The 23,788-nt window shown below is 33.9% G+C and overlaps 1 protein-coding gene across 1 annotated transcript; it reads left to right on the plus strand.

Annotated features, from left to right (window-relative positions):
* The first annotated feature begins 4,361 nt into the window (after nt 1-4,361).
* LOC128185203 (uncharacterized) lies at nt 4,362-23,426 on the plus strand. Its single transcript, XM_052854861.1, has 20 exons — nt 4,362-4,419; nt 4,918-5,220; nt 8,101-8,223; nt 8,446-8,547; nt 10,066-10,179; nt 11,185-11,387; nt 11,739-11,997; nt 13,143-13,244; nt 13,723-13,982; nt 14,504-14,734; nt 14,841-15,056; nt 15,279-15,378; nt 15,577-15,758; nt 15,939-16,397; nt 16,592-16,839; nt 17,759-17,990; nt 18,135-18,266; nt 21,965-22,106; nt 22,312-22,553; nt 23,148-23,426. Exons 1-20 carry the CDS (start codon nt 4,362-4,364, stop codon nt 23,364-23,366), a joined length of 3,927 nt encoding a protein of 1,308 aa, XP_052710821.1. The 3' UTR covers nt 23,367-23,426.
* The last annotated feature ends 362 nt before the right edge of the window (nt 23,427-23,788 follow it).

Here is a 23,788-nt window from a genome sequence, read left to right on the forward strand (position 1 = left end):
ATTATAGAAAAATACCCAAAATTTAAAAAGTAAAATATAAGGATTCTTTTCCTTAGTACACAGATTTATAGCTAAACAAATCATGTTAATTTTTACAATTTTTAAATAAATTTATCTTAGGAAGATTTTTTTGTTGATCACCCAACCTCTTTATACAGCAGTTCGAAATATCTCTAATTTCATACATAGTTCGTACGATTCATAGATTTTTTTTTAAACATTATCAGAACATGATTGCATTAGAAATCGAAGGAGCATTCTTTAACATATATTCAAAATTGGCAAAAATTTAAGTGACCCCTGCTTATATATGGGGTTATAGTTACAAGTAATTACATGTATTACAATGATTATTCTTTATTACTTTCTTTATGCTGTTATGTAATTTTTTTCTCAGTCCATAAAAAAATCATCAAGTCTATGACCTTATGGTATTTACATACATGTTACCTTTCTTTCTTTTTTTCTGATAAATCGAATTACATTCATTGGATTTTCAAAAGTTAAATAATTAAGTGAACAGTCTGTTCAAATTGCATTTCAGTCCTTACATAAGACCGATGGAATTTACTATCAATTTTTCTAATATGATTTTATTTTTCGATCATTACAGTAAGGGTCAATATTCAATGATCTTAAAATTTACATAATATTACTGTATATTTTTAATTAAACGTGAAGAAACTGACATCCGGTAAAATCGCGAAAAACACGTTTCAATTTTTCAGACGGTTGCAAAGTACTGTATACGAATTACAACAAAAGTTAAGTGATCGCCATTTTATAGTCTCGCAATCTAATCAAATTTTGTGGAATCGCAAAAAATAAGTACTCGCGTAGAATAAGTAACGCACAATGTTTTGTAAAAAAAAAAAGATATGAAAAAAAAACCAATTAGCTATTAATAATGACACCAATCGTGTTTTCACTTCATGACTTATTATTCAATTAGATGATGTAAAACATATTTGAAATCCTCGTATTTGACTTTTTTATCTGTCAATCTGAGTAAATCCACCAACTTGTTATATCAAACATACAATTGATAATTGTTAAACGAACGGTTGACGTGTTGGCAAATATCAAAGGACATGACAAACTGAAGAGAGACGTTTCCAACAAATGAACAAGTGTGCTCGAACTGTAGTAAATGCTTGAAAATGAATTATTGAAAAGCCTTTTCTTTTTGAAAAAAAAGTTAATCCCCTGTGTGTATGTCTTCATGCAAAACATGAAGGTTATCTAAACACAATGGCCTCTTAAGAGCAATTGAAGGTTCAGCGTTTTGCAGTTGGTGAATTATATCAAGCTGCCAGATATTGTTTGTGGATGTACATAATGTAATAGGTAAATACGTCCCTAGTACGTGCGTTCCACCGGATATCCCATGAGGGGTGTACGAGGGTCAATCAAAAAATACGAAGACTTTTGTCATAGCTATGTTACTTAACGTCATATCATTACTTAATTTGGTAGACATAATTAAGCGGTAGTTTCAAACAATTTACAAGAAAAAAAGTTAATAAATTCTTTTATTTCTAAGAATTATTTATAATCTAATCCTGCAAAAATGAGGTCACGGCGCACGGTCCAAATTTGTGTTATGTCAACAATAAACCATATAATGTTGAATATAATATCTCTATAATTTGAGCTTAAAACCAAATAATATTGAAACCTCAAATTAAGTATAGTCATGGTATTCTATGTTCCAAATAATGACGGGATATATTGTTTTGTCGAACAGATATTAGTAACTAAAGACAGATAGTCCTCTTTATATTGACCAAAAACATCGACGTCGCCGGACGTCACGGCGCAACGAGAAGTATAAACAAAATTGATTTTACTCAGGAAAAAGCCGATATAAGCTGTGAAAATGTTCAATGGTGCAAAAAATAGGTCAACAATTATTTGCAAGTTTGTGTTTAACTGTAATAAATTTTGTGAGGGTGGTGATAATTGTATTTTGAATATAAAACAGTCCGCTAGAGAGTCGAATATCTGTAAATATTTGGTCAAAAAATAAGTAACGTCAACCGACGTTCAGGGTTATCCTTACTGTAAACTAAGAGACACACGGTTAGAAAATGAAAACTTTGAAAAACTAACTTATGATTCTCGAACAAATGTGTACAAATAAGATGTTTAGTGCTTCAGTGCCATTTTAAATTGTAAGGTTAAAGACACAAGAGACTAATCGTGATATAAAGATGGGGTATATCTATAAACTGTACTCGTTTAATCTTGACGTCATGTTTCGAACGTTACCGTGTGCCGTGGTGACAAAACATGTTGTTTTTAAAAAGGGGTAACAAAAATACCGTTTCATAAAATGGACTAAAACTTTGCATATCAATAACATAAGTGTTGGTGCACAGATTAATTTGTTAAGTATGACTTTCATAAAAAAGATATGATAGACAGCCACAATGTCTTCGTATTTTTTGATTGACCCTCGTATATTAATAAAATTTTCAGCAAAGAAACCTTTTAGGAGCCTAGTGATATTAATGCTTAAAAAAGAAAAAAAAATGAAAGGCAAGGCGGCACAAAATATCAATGACGTAAACTTTAAAAAACAAATTTTTAAAACGAAATAGCACAAAAAGTACAATTGCAATTGTGCGATATATAGTTACAGGTTTGTATCGCCCCCGGTTTGAAAAATAATTTGGATTGATTGTGTGGGGCGTCCACCCGATTTTTTTCCAGACCGGAATTTAAGACCGTTCTTAACTGATTACTAGAAAAGTTTTCTCAGCCACTTTATTTTCTTGCGGAAGGTTTTCTAGAGAAATTGTTTAAAATCATGTGTTATTTGAATCTTGATACAACCACTATGAAGAGTGAGATACCTAAAATCTAAATTAAGCAATGTGGTTCTTAAACGTTTTGTTTCGAGTGAAATGCGTTATTCTCGCGCGCGCTAGTATGCCTGGGCAATGGACAGGTACCGAAAAAAAAAAAATAAACTGTAAAAGGAGCCATTGCCTCGATTCAGAAATGAGAGAATGAAAACCTAACGTTAATAGAATAAACTTAAACTTTTATTATTGTAAGTTAAAGCAATATGAGCTGTATTTTTTAGAATTTTATTTTGCGGCAAAAACCTGCTAGTATGATAAGTCTGCATATAACTTAAACTTTTATGATAAATAAGATTTGAAAAAATTATTAATTTTTGTCAGAGGAAATATTTCTCTTCGAAGGAATATATAGCAAATCAATTTTTGTACAGGACGACAAAAATTCAAATCTGCTCCAAATAAGGCTTCTTAACGGCCTTTTCCACAAAAATATTGCTAACAAATATTTAAAAACCATGATATTTTTGTCATTTTAGTAGAAAAGAACATTTTAGTAAAAAAAAAAATTCAGCATGAAAATTGCAGCTCATATTGCTTTAAAGATGAAAATAATCAACAATTTATCGGAATTAATTCTTGTCGGTATAATATTTGATATGACTATTAAAACTTTTGAAGCATCCGGCGTCAAAATGCACTGATTAGAAACTTATGTTAACAGGAAAGGGATGATAGATTTCCCATAAATATGCATTTATAATCAGAAAAGCAACAGATTGATGATCATTCAAAATAAAATTACCATGACCAAAAAAAAAAAAAAAAAAAAAAAAAAAAAAAAAAAAAAAAACCAAACAAAATGAACAATTAGTTATTCAAAAATCCGGGGTGGTATTCGAAATAAAAGTAATCCAACCTAAACAAATTGTATTCACATTTTTTCCTCGTGGATTTATAGATTATTCTTATTTCATTGTATTGAATTCTTTTGTACTCTTTAATGTTTTGGGTTTAATAGAATTATTTATTATTACTAGTGTGAAATTCCGCCGAGTGGACAAGATTCACGGTCCCGAGGTGAAATTTCAATACTGTCCCACACGAGTATTATTTTTGTCGCGTTATTTTACATTAAAAAATCTTTTTGTTAACACGTTTAAAAGTGATTTACTTCCGGGTTATAGTACTCCGCGTGATTCAAATAGTCAATAGAGCAATGAAAATATGATAAATTGTAATAAAAAATTCCATATTGTATTAAGGCACGTAGCATCGCGGGGATTGTGGTTCGGGCATTTTTTTCGCAGCAAACAGTTTTCTTAAATCTACATACATTTATGTATATTGAATAACCATGGAGTTGCCACCCCTTCTCGTGTTTTAGGGACATGTAACAAACGTAAGTGAAAACAGAAAATTGACAGTGAAATTGAGGTAATGAAGTTAAAGGTATACGCAACGCCCCCCCCCCCCCCCCTTACAACAGATTACGATTTGCATGATTTGGGAAATTGTTTTTGGTTTTTTGTTTTGCCTGTCAAGAATTTCTGGATGATTCTGCCCCCCTCTCCCCTGGGACACACTTTCAAAAACGATGCCACGGCATGGGGTTAGATTAGTCCATTACTTATTATATCCTTACAGCATATTTATACTGTGTCTGATTAGATTTTACAGCGGCGTTGTAAAACACACTTTAAGACAGAAAAATCTCACACTGCTGTCTCACACTGGACAATTAAAAATCGATTTCACTCCGGTAATAACGTAAAAAGTTTTTTTCTCAGGTTAAAAAAGAGAAAGGTTAAAAAATAGTTCTGTATTTGATAAAAAAATTCAACATTTTGTCATGTTGTAAATTTTGAATTTACTGGGTGGGTGTAAATAGAAAATTTACAAGCTGCATGTTGTAAATTTTGTATTTCCACCCACCCAGTAAATTCAAATTAAATTGACAACATGACAATTCCATATAAAGATTCAAACATTTATTTGATTTATTACTAGCTTAGCTCTTGGTTTCGTAAATAGAGGGTTCTTAAATGTCTAATTTGTTATAAAATATTCTCCCAGACGTAACTTATATTTTTTTCCATTTCAATAATAGTGGGATCCTCCCTTGGAATTAAACCCCCTTTCATAAGTGAATGGCAGACGATCGTGGCCCAGGGTCAAAGTCCTATCTACATCCGACACTCGCTGGGCGAGATGCCCATCAAAGTGGACGTACAAGTCAGGGTTGTGAGGGAGGGCAGTCAACACATCTTCCCAGGCTTCGGGGCAGGGCAGAGAAGTGACGAAGATGGCGACTCCCAATATGGCGCCGTACTGTGCTCCTACAACGAGTCGCACGTGCGCCTCCATGTTCCTGTCAGCACCATAACGACGAAAGGAGGCCTAGTCAGCACAGGTATGACTCCGTTGTTCTTCAAAGTTTGTTTCTCACTGTATGAAATATTGTTCATGGGTAGAGTTTTTCTATTTTGGAAAGCGTTGGATTCATTTAACAAGGATGCATTGGAAGGTTGGTCGTGCATGTAAATGTTTCATCATGCTATCAATTTTCTACCTCCATGCAAACAAAAAGAAATCCTAATGAATACAATAATTATTAATAAGGTCGCCGGCGCGCATCTCGGGCGATCAAAGCGAGCTCAAAAACCAGTTTGGGAAAAAAGAAGAACGAGCTTAGAATACAATCGCAACATCTCGGGCCTTTCCGGAAGAGCTCGGAACAACACTTCACCTCGAGGTGTTCTTCCGAGCTCTGCCGGAATGCAGCATCCCAGCATTTCTTCGAGCCCCCGCGGTGCAATACCGAAATGGCTGATCAGTTTACAGCTCCGTAAAGTTTAAAAACATGATTAGAGTTTATTTAAAGATTATTAATTTTGTTAGAAAAACAGCCACATCATTTTGTAATTATATAATTTGGAATGAAGATTAAAGTTACCAATTTCGGGTTCTGGGTCTGGGAGAGAAAACGATGCTGTTTTAGAGTCGAGCGAGTCTATTTTTGACAGTAACACGATATATTTACAATTTCAACCGTCCTTTTCTGTGATAACATTACAAATCAATTTTGAACCTAAAACCCAATAACTTTGTAAAACATGAGTGACACAAAATGGGCGTGTCTTATAGCATAACCGAAAATAGGTATATTGGCTGCGCCGTGTAGCAATACATAGCATGTGCTACATTAAAAATAGTGGTTTTAAAATAATGTTTTAAAGTGTACAAATTGAAAATAATATAAATGTAAGTAATACGGAATTATTCTTTGAATATTATGAGGTGAGCATGGTCAAATCTATCATAAAGCTTTTCGTGCTTTATTGGATTTAACCACGCCCCGACCGAAATTATCACCTCATAATACTTAAAGAATGATTCCTAATTCCTTAAATATTTGTGGTTCCTGATGTGCTCGCCACAATGGTAACACCGTAAAACATATTAACCTGATGAAAAAATAAAAAACTCATTGAAGCTGCCGAAAGTTGTTCTTATTAAACCAGGTATTTTTGTGAGATAAATTAAGTATGTATTTTAAATAACTGCCAATAATTGTCCCATCAAACCATCTAATGCTAATGAAAAAAGATTAAAAACAGACTAAGTAAAAGCCTGTAAAGTTCGTCCCCATTTGTATGCTGAATAGACATACCGGTAAGTACGAAGGAGTCAGTTAAATAACCTAACAAAACGAACTTACAATGAAGCGCATTGAAGTAGTAAAAATGTTCGTTTGAATGGAATATTCTAAACTGTGTATCGAACGTCAATTGTTACATAAGACACACCCATTTCTTTTGAAACGAGGAAAATAGTAATCGTCACAATGCTTTCGGAACCGCCCTCTTCTAAACTACGCAAGCAGGAACTTCACACACGTACATTATACACAAAAACAAAAACACAAACTTTCTTTCTTTTCTTTCTTTCAACTATGTTCAGAAACAGTGATATTGTTTAAAATATAAAAAAAATTAGTAACAAATTTGTGTTTTGAACTTCCTTTTACAAATAAAGAAAAGGGTTTTTTTGACAACATATGTTGCACATGTTGAAGTTTTTCGTTTTAGAGGGGTAAGCTAGGTTCTTCGTCTTCTTCGATCTTCTGCATTTGTTACTGTGTTCGCAGCGTGTTGAGAGGACTGGGATATGCGCGGGGCATGAAAAACATAAACGGAGAATATATCGGGATTCAGCTTGTGTACAAATTTCGGTCCGCAGCCCTGCTTGTGTTGTTTATAAGATGAGCGCGGTTCCGAAAGCATTGTTACGAATACTGTTTTCCTCGTTATAAAAGAAATGGGCGTGTCTCATGTAACAATTGACGTTCGATAAAAGTTTAGAATATTCCATTCAAACGAACATTTTTACCACTTCAGTGCGCATCATTGTAAACGTTAATCCCAGCAATATGATTTTGTTTCTCTTTCATTTCAATACTAGGTGACATTGCAATGTTTGTGCTTATTATATTTGTGTGTATCTATGCAATGTGTATCGTTCCGATCCTCTCAAATTGTCGTTTAACTATATTCCACCTGTATCTCAAGCGACTGTGTAGTGCGCGACCAGCGCGCTAGGTTCCGTTCGTCATCGAAAGCAAGATTTTGTCTTGCCTAGATGGCCGAGTGGGTAGCGCGGTTGCCGCTCACTGCAAGAAGATTGGGTTTCAGAGGTCGTGAATTCAAGCCTTGGTCGGGGCGGAGGTGGAGCTCCAACAAAAGTGAATTTCCCTGTGCTTTATATATATATATATATATATATATATATATATATATATATATATATATATATATATATATATATATATATACACATATGCGACCGAACGTATATTACAAGTGCTTAATCGTGTTGACAGCAATATCTATTTTGTATTATCTTGACTTCAGTGCCCAGAACAAAAATGATTATATAACCAATACATTACAGTCAAAACATATTTACTTTTAAATCGCGCATCCCACCGCGGTATCTAAAATAATACTTTCTGTCGATCGCGGCAATACTGTAATACACAATTATATAGTTGTAATCAGGATTCTAACGCAGCGTAACGGCCTGCTGATATTGTATGATAAAGTTATATATTATGTAAGTGTTGCTACTTCTGTGAATAGTATATACTAGCATTATCTTACAAAAGGTTCTCTAAATTGAAGTCAACAGGTCTACTTGCACGAAATAAATAAATCCTAACATTTCAAAATCTAGAAAATATAAATAATTTTAGTTTAGAATTTTTCCTTACATTGTATTCTCGCATTTACAGCTGGATTTGTAGGTCCATTTGATGCGTACTACACAACTGCCGACGTCAGAGTGAGAGCATGGCGGATCTGTGATTTTCCGCCAGCTAATTATAGCACAAATATATACGGAGTTGGCGGACCGCGTAAGTCTAAACCAGCCACTTCTTGAATTGACATCAAATCGTAGCTATCAAATCTACTTACAATGATTATATTGATCATCATGACGGCTTTTTTTTTTTGAATTTTGAAAATCAATAAGAGGAGATATGGATTAATTTGTGATTATTTAATATTCTTTAGAATCCATTACACCAAGTATCTAAAATAGTCCCTTGAAAAAAAGTATTTGTTTTTGCTTTCAGCCTACAGCCCGGGAGGCAATATTCCTCACAACCTCGGAGTAACACCCGATCTTGTCATTGTACAACTGAAAATGTGGGACGGATTTGTTTACGAAGCAGACGGTATATATAAGGAATAAGGAATCATTCTTTGAGTATTATGAGGTGATAATTTTGGTCGGGGCGTGATCAAATCCAATAAAGCCCGAAGGACTTTATGATAGATTTGATCACGCCCCGACCGAAATTATCACCTCATTATATTCAAAGAATGATTCGTTATTACTTATATTTATATAATTTTAAGCCATTGTACGATTTAATATTTTAAAAATATAAATACGCAAACCCGCTGGCGCCTCAATTTGGCGTCATTTCTATTATGGGTTTTATAGTACAAAATCGATACGTAGTGTTATCACAGGCAAAGACACTGGAAAATGTAAATATACTTGTATAATACTATGATATCATTTTAATTCAGGGAAGTTCAGTTTTTGTTGATTCCGAAGGTAGCCCTCACCAAGGTATTACAAGTAATATCTCCAGTAAATTATGAAACGCAGTCTTTATTCTGAAAACTTAAGGTACAAGTATAAATTCACAAAATAGCATCCCCTAAGAACCCCCTCTCATTAATTAGGAATAAGAAATCATTCTTTGAGTATTATGAGGTGACAGTTTTAGTCGAAGGGCTTTGTGATAGATTTGACCACGCTCCGACCGAAATTATCACCTCATAATATTCAAAGAAGGATTCCTTATAGCTTAAGATATTGTTTCCGTATTCTATACTTTTAAACAACATTTTGAAACCAGTATTTTTTTTCATGTAGCACATTGAAAATGTAAATATTTGATGAGAAAGCGATTTTTCAATTTAAATAAGAAGTAGCAATAAGATTGCGTGACAGCTAACATCTTTGAATACAATGTGTCACATTAATAGTTAATGCCATAATTGCAAAACATGAACTTTTGAAATTAAATGGAGAACATGACAGAGAACAACAAATATACATGTATCTATGCTGAAACAACCTTCTAATAATAGTTTTACCCTCTGCCTTTAAAATTGGGACCCCATAATAAAAGCAAAGGAGTCTCTGGAAGTAGTCTGGTAAGACTAAGAGATCAAGCAATAATTAATTGATGATATAATATGATTCTGACTTCCTGTATATAGATCGAAATTCCATTTTTTTGGCTGCATTTCGTAATATTGCAAGGGCATTTGATCGGTAACATTTGTCACGCTTGGGATAAGGATACTGTAATTAAGCTAACGAACAAATATCATTGCACAGGCGGCGCTGAACATTCCTAATTTGCGTTTTAACAGTACATGTATTGGAGTTCAAACATAATAAAAATCAAAGAACTGTACTTCATTATCTCGGCCCCCTCATAACAAACATTTTTTTTAAATTTTACATAAATAAGAAAACATTTAATTTTGAAGGAGCTTTTTTTCATCATTTGGATTTTGGATGTTTGCTTCCACTTTGCAAACGATGTTACGAGCTTCCATCTTGTGGTACTCAATAAAATGAAACAAAATATAGTTCTGAGCAAACACACTGGATGAACACCGTATACCTACTTAACGCGTATCTTACTTTATATATTGTGTACTTGCAGGAGCTGTATTCAAAGACAGACGAATGTCATCATCAGACCGGGCGTGTGGTACGGTTGTGGCCTTTGACGACATGAATATACGGATATGGGGGATGGCCAAGAGACAAGGAATCGGTACGATCAAATTGCAAATGTATATTGCATGGAAAGAAACAAAGAAACCGTCTGTATTTACTGACTGAGCCGGAGCCAAGGTCACAAACTGCATGAGGAAAGACTGGCATTCATTGTCACATGCAGTTTGCTTTGAAAAGTTAATGAATTAGTAATACATGCGGCAAGGGCATGCGGTGTAAAAATTAAAAATGGAAAATTAAGAGACAATAAATCGTGCTCTTAGTTTAAAGTTTTGTGTCTTGGAGACAGGTTAAACAATGTTCAAAATTGATGAGAGTGACGAGGCGTTTACTGGTAGTATGCAATACATGGGTATAGTCCACTAATGCATTTTCCATAGGCGGTAATGTTAACGTTAGGGTTCATAGCTCCGGCCCTAATTTTCGTTCAGCAACGAGGGACCTCTTGAATGAAAGCTCATCAAATTGTCTCTTTCCTGTTAAAATTTCGTGGTTTGAAGTCAGATTCGTTTTCCGGCAAAATGCGTCTGTATTTAAAAACTCTGAAAATGAAAGTAAAAGTAGGGAATTTCTCAGTTTTGGAAAGGGTGTACATCAAACAATTTCAATTCTTTTCTTCAAATGATTATTTAATTTTGACACTTGTTTTTTAAATTGAAAATCCTCTTTTCTGACATGTGTCAAGCATTCTGATTTAAAATGTCCCAATAAATGTATATACGCTCTGAAAGTATAGGGACTATTTTGCTTAAAGGCACTACTTTGTTGTCCTACCGATTCTAAAAATAGTTAGAGGGATATACCCACATGCTCTATTCAAGTACACGTGCTATGCTGATTTCTCTTTATATGAAAAGCAAGTCATGAATAACTGTTGTTAAAAGCAGAGAAAAGTACGAATTCAGTTTTTATCATTGATAAGAAAAAAAAATCAAATTACTCTTAAACTAAAGAACACACCTCAGTCTACATTGTAAATTTCTCTTTCCAGTTTTTAAAAGATTTTCAATATAACAAGGTCAAATTTCTATTTTTAACACAGCTGGCCTAGTTGGGTGTGCCTACAGGGGATGGGGGACACCGTATTTAGCCGATTTGGCCCTTTTGATAATCAGTGCCTGGATTCTTCCATCAGAGGACAAAGTGGTCAGCTTTATTACAACCATTGCCAAAAATACAGCTCATCCCGACACAGTTCCCCTGTCGCCTTCTGTTTCCATTGATAGTCATTTGTTTATTGTTAAAGTAAGTCCCTCAGTTGTTCAGTACCAGTTTGATGAATTTATATAAAATCAATCTCAGCTGTCTTTTGTCTCGCTTCAAGAAATATTGTATAATAATTATATTTCTGCGAGGTAAAAAAAGCTTCAAATAAATTATAAGAAATTCGAAACGTCTTTTATACAATTTTTTTTCAGGTACATGAATGTCGTTACAAATTTTATTCTGACAGTACACCAACAAAATGTTATACCATATCAATTTAAAGCAAAATGCTTTTAGACTTTAAAGCAGTTCAAACCCAGAGTAATTAAACGATATCATTAATGATTTTTAAAAAATGAATATCTAAGCATAAGGACGGACTTCTTTCAGGTAAAAGCCACCGAGGGGAACAACAACGGGTTTATATATCATGGCGCAGGAACTTCCTTATCTGACGGTTCTTTGACAAATTACGGCGGAGTCATATTCGGTTACAACGAATCAGAGGTGTTGTTATGGCGACCAGCTGATTCAAACACTAACGGTTATATTTGGTACAGAGGCGGGGATCTTGGTGGTGGGGACTACCCTCAGATATCTACTACAGCGGAAGTGACAGTAGATATTCTACGGACCGTCACGTCCACAGGTAATTCTCTTTGTTCTAATGTGTCCCATTACAAGTTACCTTTACATTTAAGAGGCTCTGTGGTCAACAAATTAACCTAAGATCTGTTTAAAACTTTAACAAGTGATATATTTGGTTATAAGCTATACCGTGGAGTCATTTTTATTCGTGGTGTCAATGTTCCTGGGTAGCCATAATTTTCCTGGTTCATGGGGACGAAATATTTTTGGTTGCAAGGTCTTTTTCACTTTCAAAAAAGTACATGTTGGTCAATGACCTACTTTTTGAGTTAATGGCCACCGAATATTTTTTGAAAATTTAAAAGAAAATCCTTAAAAAATTTACACTTTGATTGAGATTTCTTGTTTGTGAAAATAAAACAAATGGCTCAACTCTTTTCAAAATAAAATACAGTTTATGAATGGCAGAAACACGAAAAAGATGCAAAGCATTACGTTTTCATTCACAATCTCTATAAATATTCCAGTCCGAATTTCCTCTATCAGTTTTAAAATCCCAACCCATTTTTGTTTCAATTTAACAAAAAACTGAATGATGATAATACTCAAACATTTGCACTATTAAACTATGTATTTTTACCTTACTCTGCTGGCATAAAATTCATAAAAGGTCAATGATCAAAATTTTGAGATATGGTGTCCTTTATCGTTTTTAAGCATTCTTCAATATTTTTGTAGTGTGTGCCATACAATTATCTAAATGTTAAAGTGAGATAAAACAAACTGAAAATATGCAAAATCACGTTGAGTAACAAATAAAATCTTAACTTTAAAGAATACAGTACTACCAAAAATATTTCAGTGAAAAACAAAATCTGAAATCTGAGTCCGAATTTCCTCTGTTTTGCTTAAAGCCCAAATCTGTTTGAACATAATTCTATAATATAGTAAATATTTTGAATCTTATGTCAATAATAATTCATTCTTTGAATACTTTTTGTGTTTAGAACAAATTTTACTCATGACTTTGATCTTTTTTACAATCCGAATTTGAGAACTCAAACCCTGAGTAAACAACGTCCTTAAATAATAGGTATTCCTGATAGTAACATGTGGGTGCAGTATATGATTCATACAATGAAGCTTGGATTTTTTTTTCATGTGTTACTCTTCAAAAATAATCAAATTCTATGGTAAATATTACAGAAGAGAGTTGTGGACCAGGAAAATGCGCTGGTAACTGGAGCCAGATTGTCGTTGTGTGTGACTGTTTTGGTACAGGTCTTACTGGACAATACTGCACAACAGGTAAACAAACAAAAACTCAAACAAAACACACTGCTTCTTATTCTATCTATAGCAATACAGGAAAACAATTTATTCATAGTTTTTTTTACACACATAGATGCAGCATATGGACCTTTGATATTTTAAGTCAATTGATATTTATTTATTTTAAAACTCCTGTGGATAGACAATTATACAATATGAAAACTTATTGTTATTGTAACATATTTGCAAACACTGTACTTGTGTGTGTAATTTTAACCAAGGTTAATACGATTTACAGTAAGAGTATTTTATAACTCACAATCACTGTTCTAGTTAAACTAGGATATACATGTAATAATGTATAGAAGAAATTTATAATTTTCATTAATTCATTAATGAATTAATATTTAAAAAGTCATTGATTGATTATTTTGGGCCATACATTACAAGATCGATTGGTAGTGTTACATAAACAAAGACGCTGGAAAATGTAAATAATCATTATCGGTTAAAGCTGATGGCCCTCCTCCTAGTTCTCTCCAAGCAGGCGCCCAAGACAATGAAGATTCTAGCGTACATCTCGGAAGTAAAAGAAACTTGACCATAAAACTCGTGTTTCCTTTGGGAACCAGTCCGGACATTGTCTTATCTGTGAAAGCTTCAGACACTAGAGAGGTCATGGCGATTGGAAGTCTGGTGCTTAAAGATACGGGAAACAACATCCAACCTTTGACAAGTTCATTTAGTTACAAAGCTTTGACGATAACAAATCTCGTAAGTGTTTAGAAAAGAAAACAAAAAATGTGTCCTGAATGCAAACGTATAAGCAGGGAATATGTATTGTTATGTTTGAGTGATTCCAGAAGCAAATAATAAATATCAAATGTTGCCATAAAGTAAAGTTTTATACATACAAGAAATAACAAAATGTAAATCATTGAAATTCATGGAAGATGATCATCTTTAAGCCTGAACATAGTATCTGCTTTTGCTTCTGTGTATTTTTGATAAGGAATCTAGTTGTCAAAAAGGACTTGACAACTTACTTGACACATTTAAAGAAGAAAGACTCTCGTACACAGGCAGCTTCGCTACATATGATCCACATATATGAATTGTTTCATATGAGATCATAAAAAGGACACTATATGTGAATCATATGTGACAAAAATGCTTATGTACTTCCCAATATTTTGATAAAAAAAAACATGTTTAACTCACCAATAGGGATTTTTACCATTAGTTTCCTTTCATTGATGAACACTATTTATATATTGTAAAAAAACATTTTGTAGACTGGATTCCATGTTGTTACATCCGCTTCGTTGTCCCTTGGAGATGTTGTAAACACGGGACAGTCCAGTTTGTATGTAGACAATATGGTTGCCATAGAGACTGAGGTTTACGTCCAGTCTGTTGATAACGTCACAGACGGAAGTTTACACGCCGTAAAGATCCAAGTTCTAATAGGCGGAATTGTTGTTTGGAACAAAGACATTATGTATACTATCAACACGACCATCTTGGTTCGAAAACTTTCATCAAATATTGCTATGATTTTGCTCAATCTTATTTTAATTTCATTTCATTTCGCAACGTTACTTTAATTTTGTTATGTTTAATTCATGGCAGGTCCCAATCAAAACACCTGAAATTTTCACTTCATTTCCCGCCGCTTCTGACCTTGACCGTGGTTCTATGACCCGGATGTCCGTTGACCTTTGGATGCCATTGGCCAATCCTGATATCGTGATAGAAGCCAGAAGCCATACAGCAGATGACTCTGATTCAGCTCTCCGAGTTGTTCGTCTCTCTGTAACACAAGTTGGGGAAAACTACCGGCTGCCTGTGAGAAGATTTTTTTCAGTTTAATCAATAGTCTTCTCTAAAAATTGCGTGAAAATGTATTTTTGCCCAAATATAATTACTAACATTTATTTCTAGAAAACAGTAATTTATTATATATTGTTTTCATATGTCTGATCTTGTTCATTGATAGTATACATTGTATATAGTTTTTACAGCATAAAAGTTATCATATATAAATTTTTTCTATATTTGAGAATATAGGCAGAAGTAGAGCGTCTTAAGATCGACAAAGCAGGTTGTCACGATATCATAGGAAACGCCTCTTTGTCCTTAGTCTTTCCGACACATTTTGCAAATAAAGGTTTGTTCCTTTACAATCAAAGAAAAATAGTGTATGTAATTTTGAGAAATAATATGACTGACGTAACCCTCCTTATGTTGAATTTGTACACTTTCCAGAAATATCAATCATATTGAAATATGTTTTCCTCCAAATAACTATTAATTGTGCCAACTTTTACCGTAACATATCGTTTCATTCTTTGCCTTGATATCTTAGAGGCCTTTGTTCCTGGCCCAACATCCACAAAGGACCTCATTCAATTTGAGACCCTCCTGTATATGGGACTGGATTCCGAAGTTGGAACTAAGTACCCTCTAGATCTCGTTATTTACGTTGACGGGGCTATTTTGTGGAATTCTTCGTTCAGTCTGACATCGACTGAACCAACAGGATTACAAGTATTGTAATTTATTTTATTCATCTTCTCATAAATTTTAAGAAACTACAAACAAATATATCTTCTCAACATGAAAGTCTTTACATGATTGATTTAAGTTCAATGGAACTTTCATGCAGATATTGTTTATCTGTTAACCTAAAGATAAATTTCAATATTCATTGTTTTTTCAATCATGAAGGTTCCAACGAGTATTGGTAAACAAATATCCGTCGGTCAATTAACATTGGGACAAGTTTTTTCTACTGACGTCAACTTGACGTTACCTGACATGGGCGTGTTCAAATTCAACGTGTCTCTGACGTCACTGGTCGCAGAAGGACAAGGAAGAGCCGGTCTGATTCTACTTTCGGTTGTCATTGGTGAAACAGGAAGTAGTGTTGGTTGTTCTTCTGTGACTGCCACCTACAATAGAACAGAGAGTTCAAAGTTACAAAATGTAGCAGACGTTTTCCACAGTGTTACAAACTTTGGATCAACCAATGTACCAGTAGAGATAAGTAGTTGGCTTATTCTACGGTTTACTGCGGTGGCTGCCCCGGGGTATACTGATATTGGCGATGTTCACATTATTGAGGTTACCAGTGGCGCACTGAGTGTTGTATACGTCTTTAACGTTACAGGAACTGCAACGTTTGATGTAAGTTGAAATAGTTAAGACCAATATGTTAATGAGTCTATAACTTAGTCATGGACTCATTGACAACTAAAATTTGTTAATTAGTAAAAAGATCGATTTCAATATAACCAATTATTTCAAAAAAGGTCACGTGTATCTTTTTTTCCTTTGTTTTATACAATTTTTATGAACTGGTTGTTTCTTTTTTTTTTTAGCAAAACTTAGTGTACACGGCAGACATTTACCATTTTAACACTGGATCATGCTTGTCTGAAAACCAGACATTCGAATTATTTGTGAATCTAACTACAGAGAGGAGCAAAACCCCGGGACCACTGTACGTTTACTTTCCGTTCGGTGACACCATGTTTTCTGTATACGAATACAAAATAATTCATGTTGGTGAAAATCTACGACCGTGTTTTCAGTCAATGCAACTGGACAGGTCCCTTGATCAGTATTTGTAAGTGCATATCACATACATTGATCTCTAAGACAAAAAAACTTTGGGTTATAAAACAAGATACACATAACAATATGTGTATGCGTATTTGCAGACGTTTTTAAAATAATCTTTGTTGCAATTTCATAATTATTTGTGTTTTTTAAATGAAAGCAAACGAGAGATATTTAAGAAATAAAGTACGAGTTTTCGTGAATGTTGCAGAATAACCTCCGAGGTCGAGAAATGTTGTTTTGAAATATAAAAGCCGAGGCGTTAGCCGAGGCTTTTATATTTCAAACAACATTTCGAGACCGAGGAGGTTATCCTGCAACATTCACGATAACAAGAACTTTATTTCTATTCTACTAACAGCCCAGTATTTCTACAGATCGTTTCTTCTATAGAGAGACGATCTAGGTCATTTTGACGGCTGTTCCGTGTAACCCCAACGGTTTTGTTAGTAATGTTTACATGTGTATCGATCAAAGGAATCACATGCAGACGACAAACGTTTTCTTTGGATTTTTAATACTCTTCACTTATTTATAAAATATCTTTGAATCATGTTCCTAATATTTTAAGTGCAATTTTATACGATTATTACTACTAAACGTGATATATTTAATGTAAAAACATGCAGTGAAAATGTGTTAGGGAGGTCCTAGGAACAGCCGCATTGATCTCTTAAAAATAAACATTTGAGGCAATACACACCCTTTTGACTGGAACTAACACGTGAAATTGACATGGTTTTAAAAAAAATTACGGCTTGAATTTGTACTTTCATGATCAGTGCGAGACAAATAGGTATTTCTGATCTGATAATTTACTGATGACGTTCGTGGTATATTGGAGAATAACGTCCGCGGCATCTCTTTGATCTCGGCAATAACTGTAGTAGAATAATTAATAGAACATACCTTCTGTATTGACGTAGAGCATACAGCGATGGAAGTTTAGGAAACATCACCCTTGAGTTCCCTCTGTTTTGTAACCAAGAACTCAGCACCGATGCTGTCGATGACCAAATGACGATCAGAGTTGTGGCCCGTATCCGGAATGACATACGTACCGAGGGCTCCTCCTTAAACAATTTCACAGTTGTCGTCAGGTCCGTTGGACTTTTATCAGACGTGACGTCATCACTTGGTTTAATAGTAAAAGGCATGGTCAGTGTTAGAGAAAACTTATTTTTACCAACAATGCATTTTTGATCAGTTGACTTTGCAGATAAAATCCGTACGTTTTAGAGCAATTTTATGCTATGGTGAGTTTTCATGAAAATGAAATTAAAAAAAGCTTTGCTCTTTCAGACAATTTTGTCAAAGATTGATTTCGTTACTGGAGTGGAAATACCGAAGAATAGCCTGAATATAACATTGATGCCTTTAGTTTGTCACATCAAGTGTCGTACAGATAATGAGCAGTCATTCTTTACAACAAGTGTAAGTTCTTTCCGTCCTTTTCCTGATTTTCGAACGAAACATTTCATACAACAATAAACATGTATACCAACAATTTTGATATGGATTATATTCACTTTTGAAATTAGAGATTTCTACATTTATATGACAAAGTGTGCATTTGAATGTTAATTATCACACTTTTTAAAGATAATTTATATTTTTTATTTTCTTGCAATTCATTGCATTCAATGGTTGTTTTGATCTTAAATTAAAGTTGCAGAGTCACGATTTTGGTCCAGAAATTTTTTTATTCGATTTTATTGTTTATAATGCTTCCGTAAGGCATTTTTAAAAAGCAAACAAAATTTGAGTGTCATTTTTTGAGTTATAAGAAAGTTACAGGGCTTACAATTTATTGTTATGTAAACAAAGCTTTTGTTTACATTTTGAAAACTGAAGTGAACATTCCAGTTTAAGAACTAAAATGAATGTGTTAAACGTCAGGAACTGTTTAAGTATGCTTAAAATGAATGAGTAGATAGATAAACCAACATGAAAAAGATTTTGTTCTTGTATATTGAACTTATGTAAATAAAAACAGGGCACGAGCCTTGTTTACATGACAACGAATTGTGGGCCCTGTATCTTGTTTATGACTTTACGATTGACTCTAAAATTTTGGTTAATCATTACAAATGCATTCCATAGCACTGTAATAATAACAAGAGGCCCATGGGCCACATCGCTCACCTGAGGAACAAGCGGTATGATAAAATCAGCTCAATGGAGTCATAATACAAACTATCTGGACAATGTACAATAATTCATGTAAATCCTGTATAAATAAAATCCATTTTCCCCTGGATATTCTTATGTTTATAATAATTAGTCCCTTTTCTAACAGGATGATTTTATAGTCATATCATATGTTGAGTATTGCAGATCTAAAAAAGATCCCTAACAATAGTTTATATATGGGATATAAACGTACATCAAACTCTGAACCTTCTCGTGAGGCCAAAGAATTGTCCTGGGGCCAAAGTCTTAACAATTATAAAGAATCATCTGGCTGATTAGTTTCTGAGAAGATTTTTAAAGATTTACCCTATATATTCCTTTGTTAAACTTTGACCCCCCCCCTCATTGTGGCCCCACCCTACCCCTGGGGATAATTATTTTCACAACTTTGAATCTACACTACCTGAGGATGCTTTCACACAAGTTTCAGCTTTCCTGGCTGATTAGTTTCTGAGAAGAAGATTTTTAAAGAATAACTCTGTTTATTCCTATGTAAAACATCGACCTCCCATTGTGGCCCAAACCTACCCCCAGGGGTCATGATTTTCACAAATTTGAATCTACACTACCTGAGTATGCTTCCACACAAGTTTTAGCTTTCCTGGCTAATTAGTTTCTGAGAAGAAGATTTTTAAAGATTTACTGTATATAATCATATGTAAAACATCGACCTCCCATTGTGGCCCCAACCTACCCCCAGGGGTCAAGATTTTCATACCTTTGAATCTACACTACCTGAGGATGCTTCCACACAAGTTCCAGCTTTGCCGGCGAATTAGTTTCTGAGAAGAAGATTTGTAAAGATTTACTGTATATATTCCTATGTTAAACTTCGATCCCCCATTGTGGCCCCACCCTACCCCCGTAAGTCATGATTTTCACAACTTTAAAATTTACACTACCTGAGGATGCATCCACACAAGTGTCAGCTTTCCTGTCTGATTAGTTTCTGAGAAGAAGATTTTTAAAGAATTACTTTTTATATTCCTATGTAAAACGTCGATCCCCTATTGTGGCCCCACCTTACCCTCGGGGGTCATGATTTTCACAAATTTGAATCTTCACTACCTAAGGATGCATCCACACAAGTGTCAGCTTTTCTGGCCGATTAGTTTCTGAGAAGAAGATTTTTAAAGAATTACTTTTTATATTCATATGTTAAACTTCGACCCTCCATTGTGGCCCCACCCTACCCCCAGGGGTCATGATTTTCACATCTTTGAATCTACACTACCTGAGGATGCTTCCACACAAGTTTCACCTTTCCTTGGCGATTAGTTTCTGAGACGAAGATTTCTAAATAGTTACTCTATATATTCATTTGTTAAACTTCGACCCCCTTATTGTGGCCCCATCCTCAGGTGAGCTTAAAAGGTTAAGTTTACAATTCAATAAGTGGGTTTCTGGAAGAACAGATTTTGAAAATTTTCGTAATAAATATTGACAATTTTTTATACTTTTTTAATCTTTTGCTTTTAAGATCTGTGTACAAACATAGAATTGTGAGCAAATCTCTGTATCTTGCTTATAATTCGAAGCTTAACACTCAAATATGGTTTGTAAATAGAAATTGTAAACAACATGCACTACATGTATAACAAATAAAGAACACAATTTATTTTTTCGAAATGAATCATATATATATATATACATGGATATACCTACATATTTCCGTAAGCGATATCAAACTCTATTTAAACTGAATAAACTAGAGGAAATGCCGAGCATCTCAACAAAACCTATTGCATTAATCTACCATTACGCAAAAGATAATGCCGAATTACCGATAGAATGAATTGTATTTCAGTACCCCTACATCAGATTTTGCTTAATTTGCGCAGGTAAACAGTTAACGTAACTGTTTGATTTACCGAAGTCTCTGATTTATTTAATACGTAAAAATCACGAAATACAGACGATAGTTTCCAGGTTACAAAGCATAAATAATGAAAACGAAACGAAAATCAGAACAAGCTAACACCAACGTCATGTGTGAAAACTGTCAACGCATTGAAATATTTAGCCTCAATTTACTTCACAAAATCGGCACCAATATATTTTTCATGTTTCAAAACTTCCCTTCATACGCGAACTGTTGCACAACAAGCAAATTCATCATAGTCAGATCGACCCTTTTTCGTATAATGTCATGGCTGCTTTAAACAAAGAACCTCGTTTTAGAAGTATGGAATACGAGTCTTGGTAAAATGGGTATGCAAACCCGGGCCGTGGCAAAATAAATGCCGGGGCAGATCGGCAATCGTCAATTCCAAATACGCATTATTTTGCAGCAATATATACAGCGAACACAAATATACTAGTCCATCAAATATCCTGAAATTTTAATGAGATTGGCAGATTAATAACTGCCAATCTTTTGTTTTGCCCAGGCCAAGTCTTGCCTACCCATTTTACCGGATTCCGAGCCCGATTGAAACACGCCTTTCCTTTATTATTATTTTCGTAATAACTTCGATTTGAAACAAAATTACCCCTTGATTTTTGCAATTTATATTTTCCTTCCCATAAGGATAATTTATGCTAAACTACGTTGAATTTGCCTCGCTAGTTCTTGAGAAGAAGATTTTTAAAAATGCACCCCCCTTTTTTTACAGTTTCAAGGTTTTCTCCGCTTTGAATACAGATCGGACTCTAATTTTTGCAATTTATATTCGCCCTCCCATAAGGATGCTTTGTGCCAAATTTGGTTGAAATTGGATAAGCAGTTTTAGAGAAGAAGTTCAAAATGTAAAAAGTTTACAGACGGACAGACGGACGACGGACAAAATGTGATCAGAATAGCTCACTTGAGCTTTCAGCTCAGGTGAGCTAAAAACAGAAAATAGAATTTGACCAAAATCGTGACCATGCCCCTTTAACCTTTTTTGAAATGTCTAGATGATTGTTTCATCTAACATTGGTTCATTTTGCACACTTAGTTAGAATATGAACGAGAAAACGACACCCACGTTGCTTACGCATTTGAAAGTAGATGCATGGCTTCAGTTGTTGTTCTCGAGGATTCCATTCCCGGGAACACATCGTCGTGTTGTGTGTTGCATCAGTTTATTACGTCAAATGGTACGAACTTTACTGTGTCATCCTAATAATTTTAAATAAAGTCGATAATATTTTAATAGTGACCATATTATATATATATTTATATTGTGAAAAATAATATTGCTTCGGAAGATGGAGAAATATTTATAAGAACAAAGAAAGGAATATATTATGTAAATGAGATGCTTTTTTAATTTATTATCTTATTAGTATTGCATTTTTTAAGTTGAAGACAACTTTATGATTTTCAACGACGTCAATGATACACTGCGGTCTCAAATTCCCTTAGTGGTTGACGGTTCGAATGATACGTGTTTAGACCTTCCTGTGCTCGGACAGATTCCGCCTATTCTTTGGATGCGTATGAATATATCAGGAATATGGGGACTATTTTCTTCAAGTTTCCGTTTACACATTTTTGGAAAGAATATAAACTGTGATAATCAAAATGATGGTTCTGTATTTAAGGTAATATTACCTAAAAAAAAACAAAAACTAAAGTGATTCTATAAATAATAAAGATATTAAATTACAACTATCGGAATTTTAAGGTGTAACTTTTATCCTTTCATATCATTGATATTTTCAATTTAAACTTTTTTCTGGCGGCTGTTGTCGTTTTTCTTAACATTCCTTTTTTTTAAAATAAGAAAAAAGCTGAAAGGTGCCACATAAGGTGTTTCAATATCTAATATTATTTTGAAAGGATTTTTTTTCCAGACGAGTTATTTTTTAAAGCTAGCTTACATAAGCGATAGGTCTAGATATTAGGGCAAACAATGTCCTCTTTAAGATTTGTATTAAAGTTATTATAGTACAATTTACAAAACGTGGGTAACAGCTCGGATTTGTTTTTGGGTTGTTTTGGTGAGCAATGTGGTCCTTGTGACCATTGCTTATTCTCATTTATGTTTGTTTATTATCTTAATAACTTAATAATGTAATATAACATTGATATTCGCTACTGTTGCAAGTGAAGAATTGCACTTGCTCAATCGCTGATTAATATTAGCATTTGTCAATAACTTTGAATTTTGCTGAATTTTTATACGTACATTTCAGGTATTTTATCCATCATCAATTTCATATGGAGATTTCGGTGGAGACGTAACGTACTGCTTTCTCTCTGACAAATCGGTGGCCCCTCTGGAGCCTCTCACTCGTTGTTCTTTCCAGTGTCCCTGTGTAGGGCCCCAATGTTTGGAAGCATTTTTGTATATTGCCAGCAACAATGTATCAAAAAATTGGAAACTATGTGAACTTTTTGTACAAACTGTTTGACCAAAGATTCATTGACTTGAGATCCTCCATTTGTCAAAATGTATGAATGTGCTGGAGTTTTTTTTTCAATCCCTCCTACAGTCAAATAATTTTTATTTAATTTATTCAATCATTAACATTCAATGTTTTCGAACAAAATATTAAAATGTTAATAAGTCTTTAGTCTATTTTTGTCACAATTCATTTGTACATCATTGCTTTCTATTGGAAGTGGTCAAATATATTTAAATACCAATTGTATTTTAGAAAGCTTGTGAAAAAAAAATATGAAATAATCTTTTGTTTTGAATTCAACTCTAGGTGTCTATATTCATGCAATGTGCTATTTGTATAAATTAGGAAACCGTAAGGTTAGTTGTCAATTAACCAATGAGTTACATATCCAAAAGATTTCAATACAATACCAAAAACTTATCTTTTAT

The sequence above is a fragment of the Crassostrea angulata genome, chromosome 5 (genome assembly GCF_025612915.1).
Source record: "Crassostrea angulata isolate pt1a10 chromosome 5, ASM2561291v2, whole genome shotgun sequence".
In the NCBI taxonomy this organism is placed as follows: Eukaryota; Metazoa; Mollusca; class Bivalvia; order Ostreida; family Ostreidae; genus Magallana; species Magallana angulata.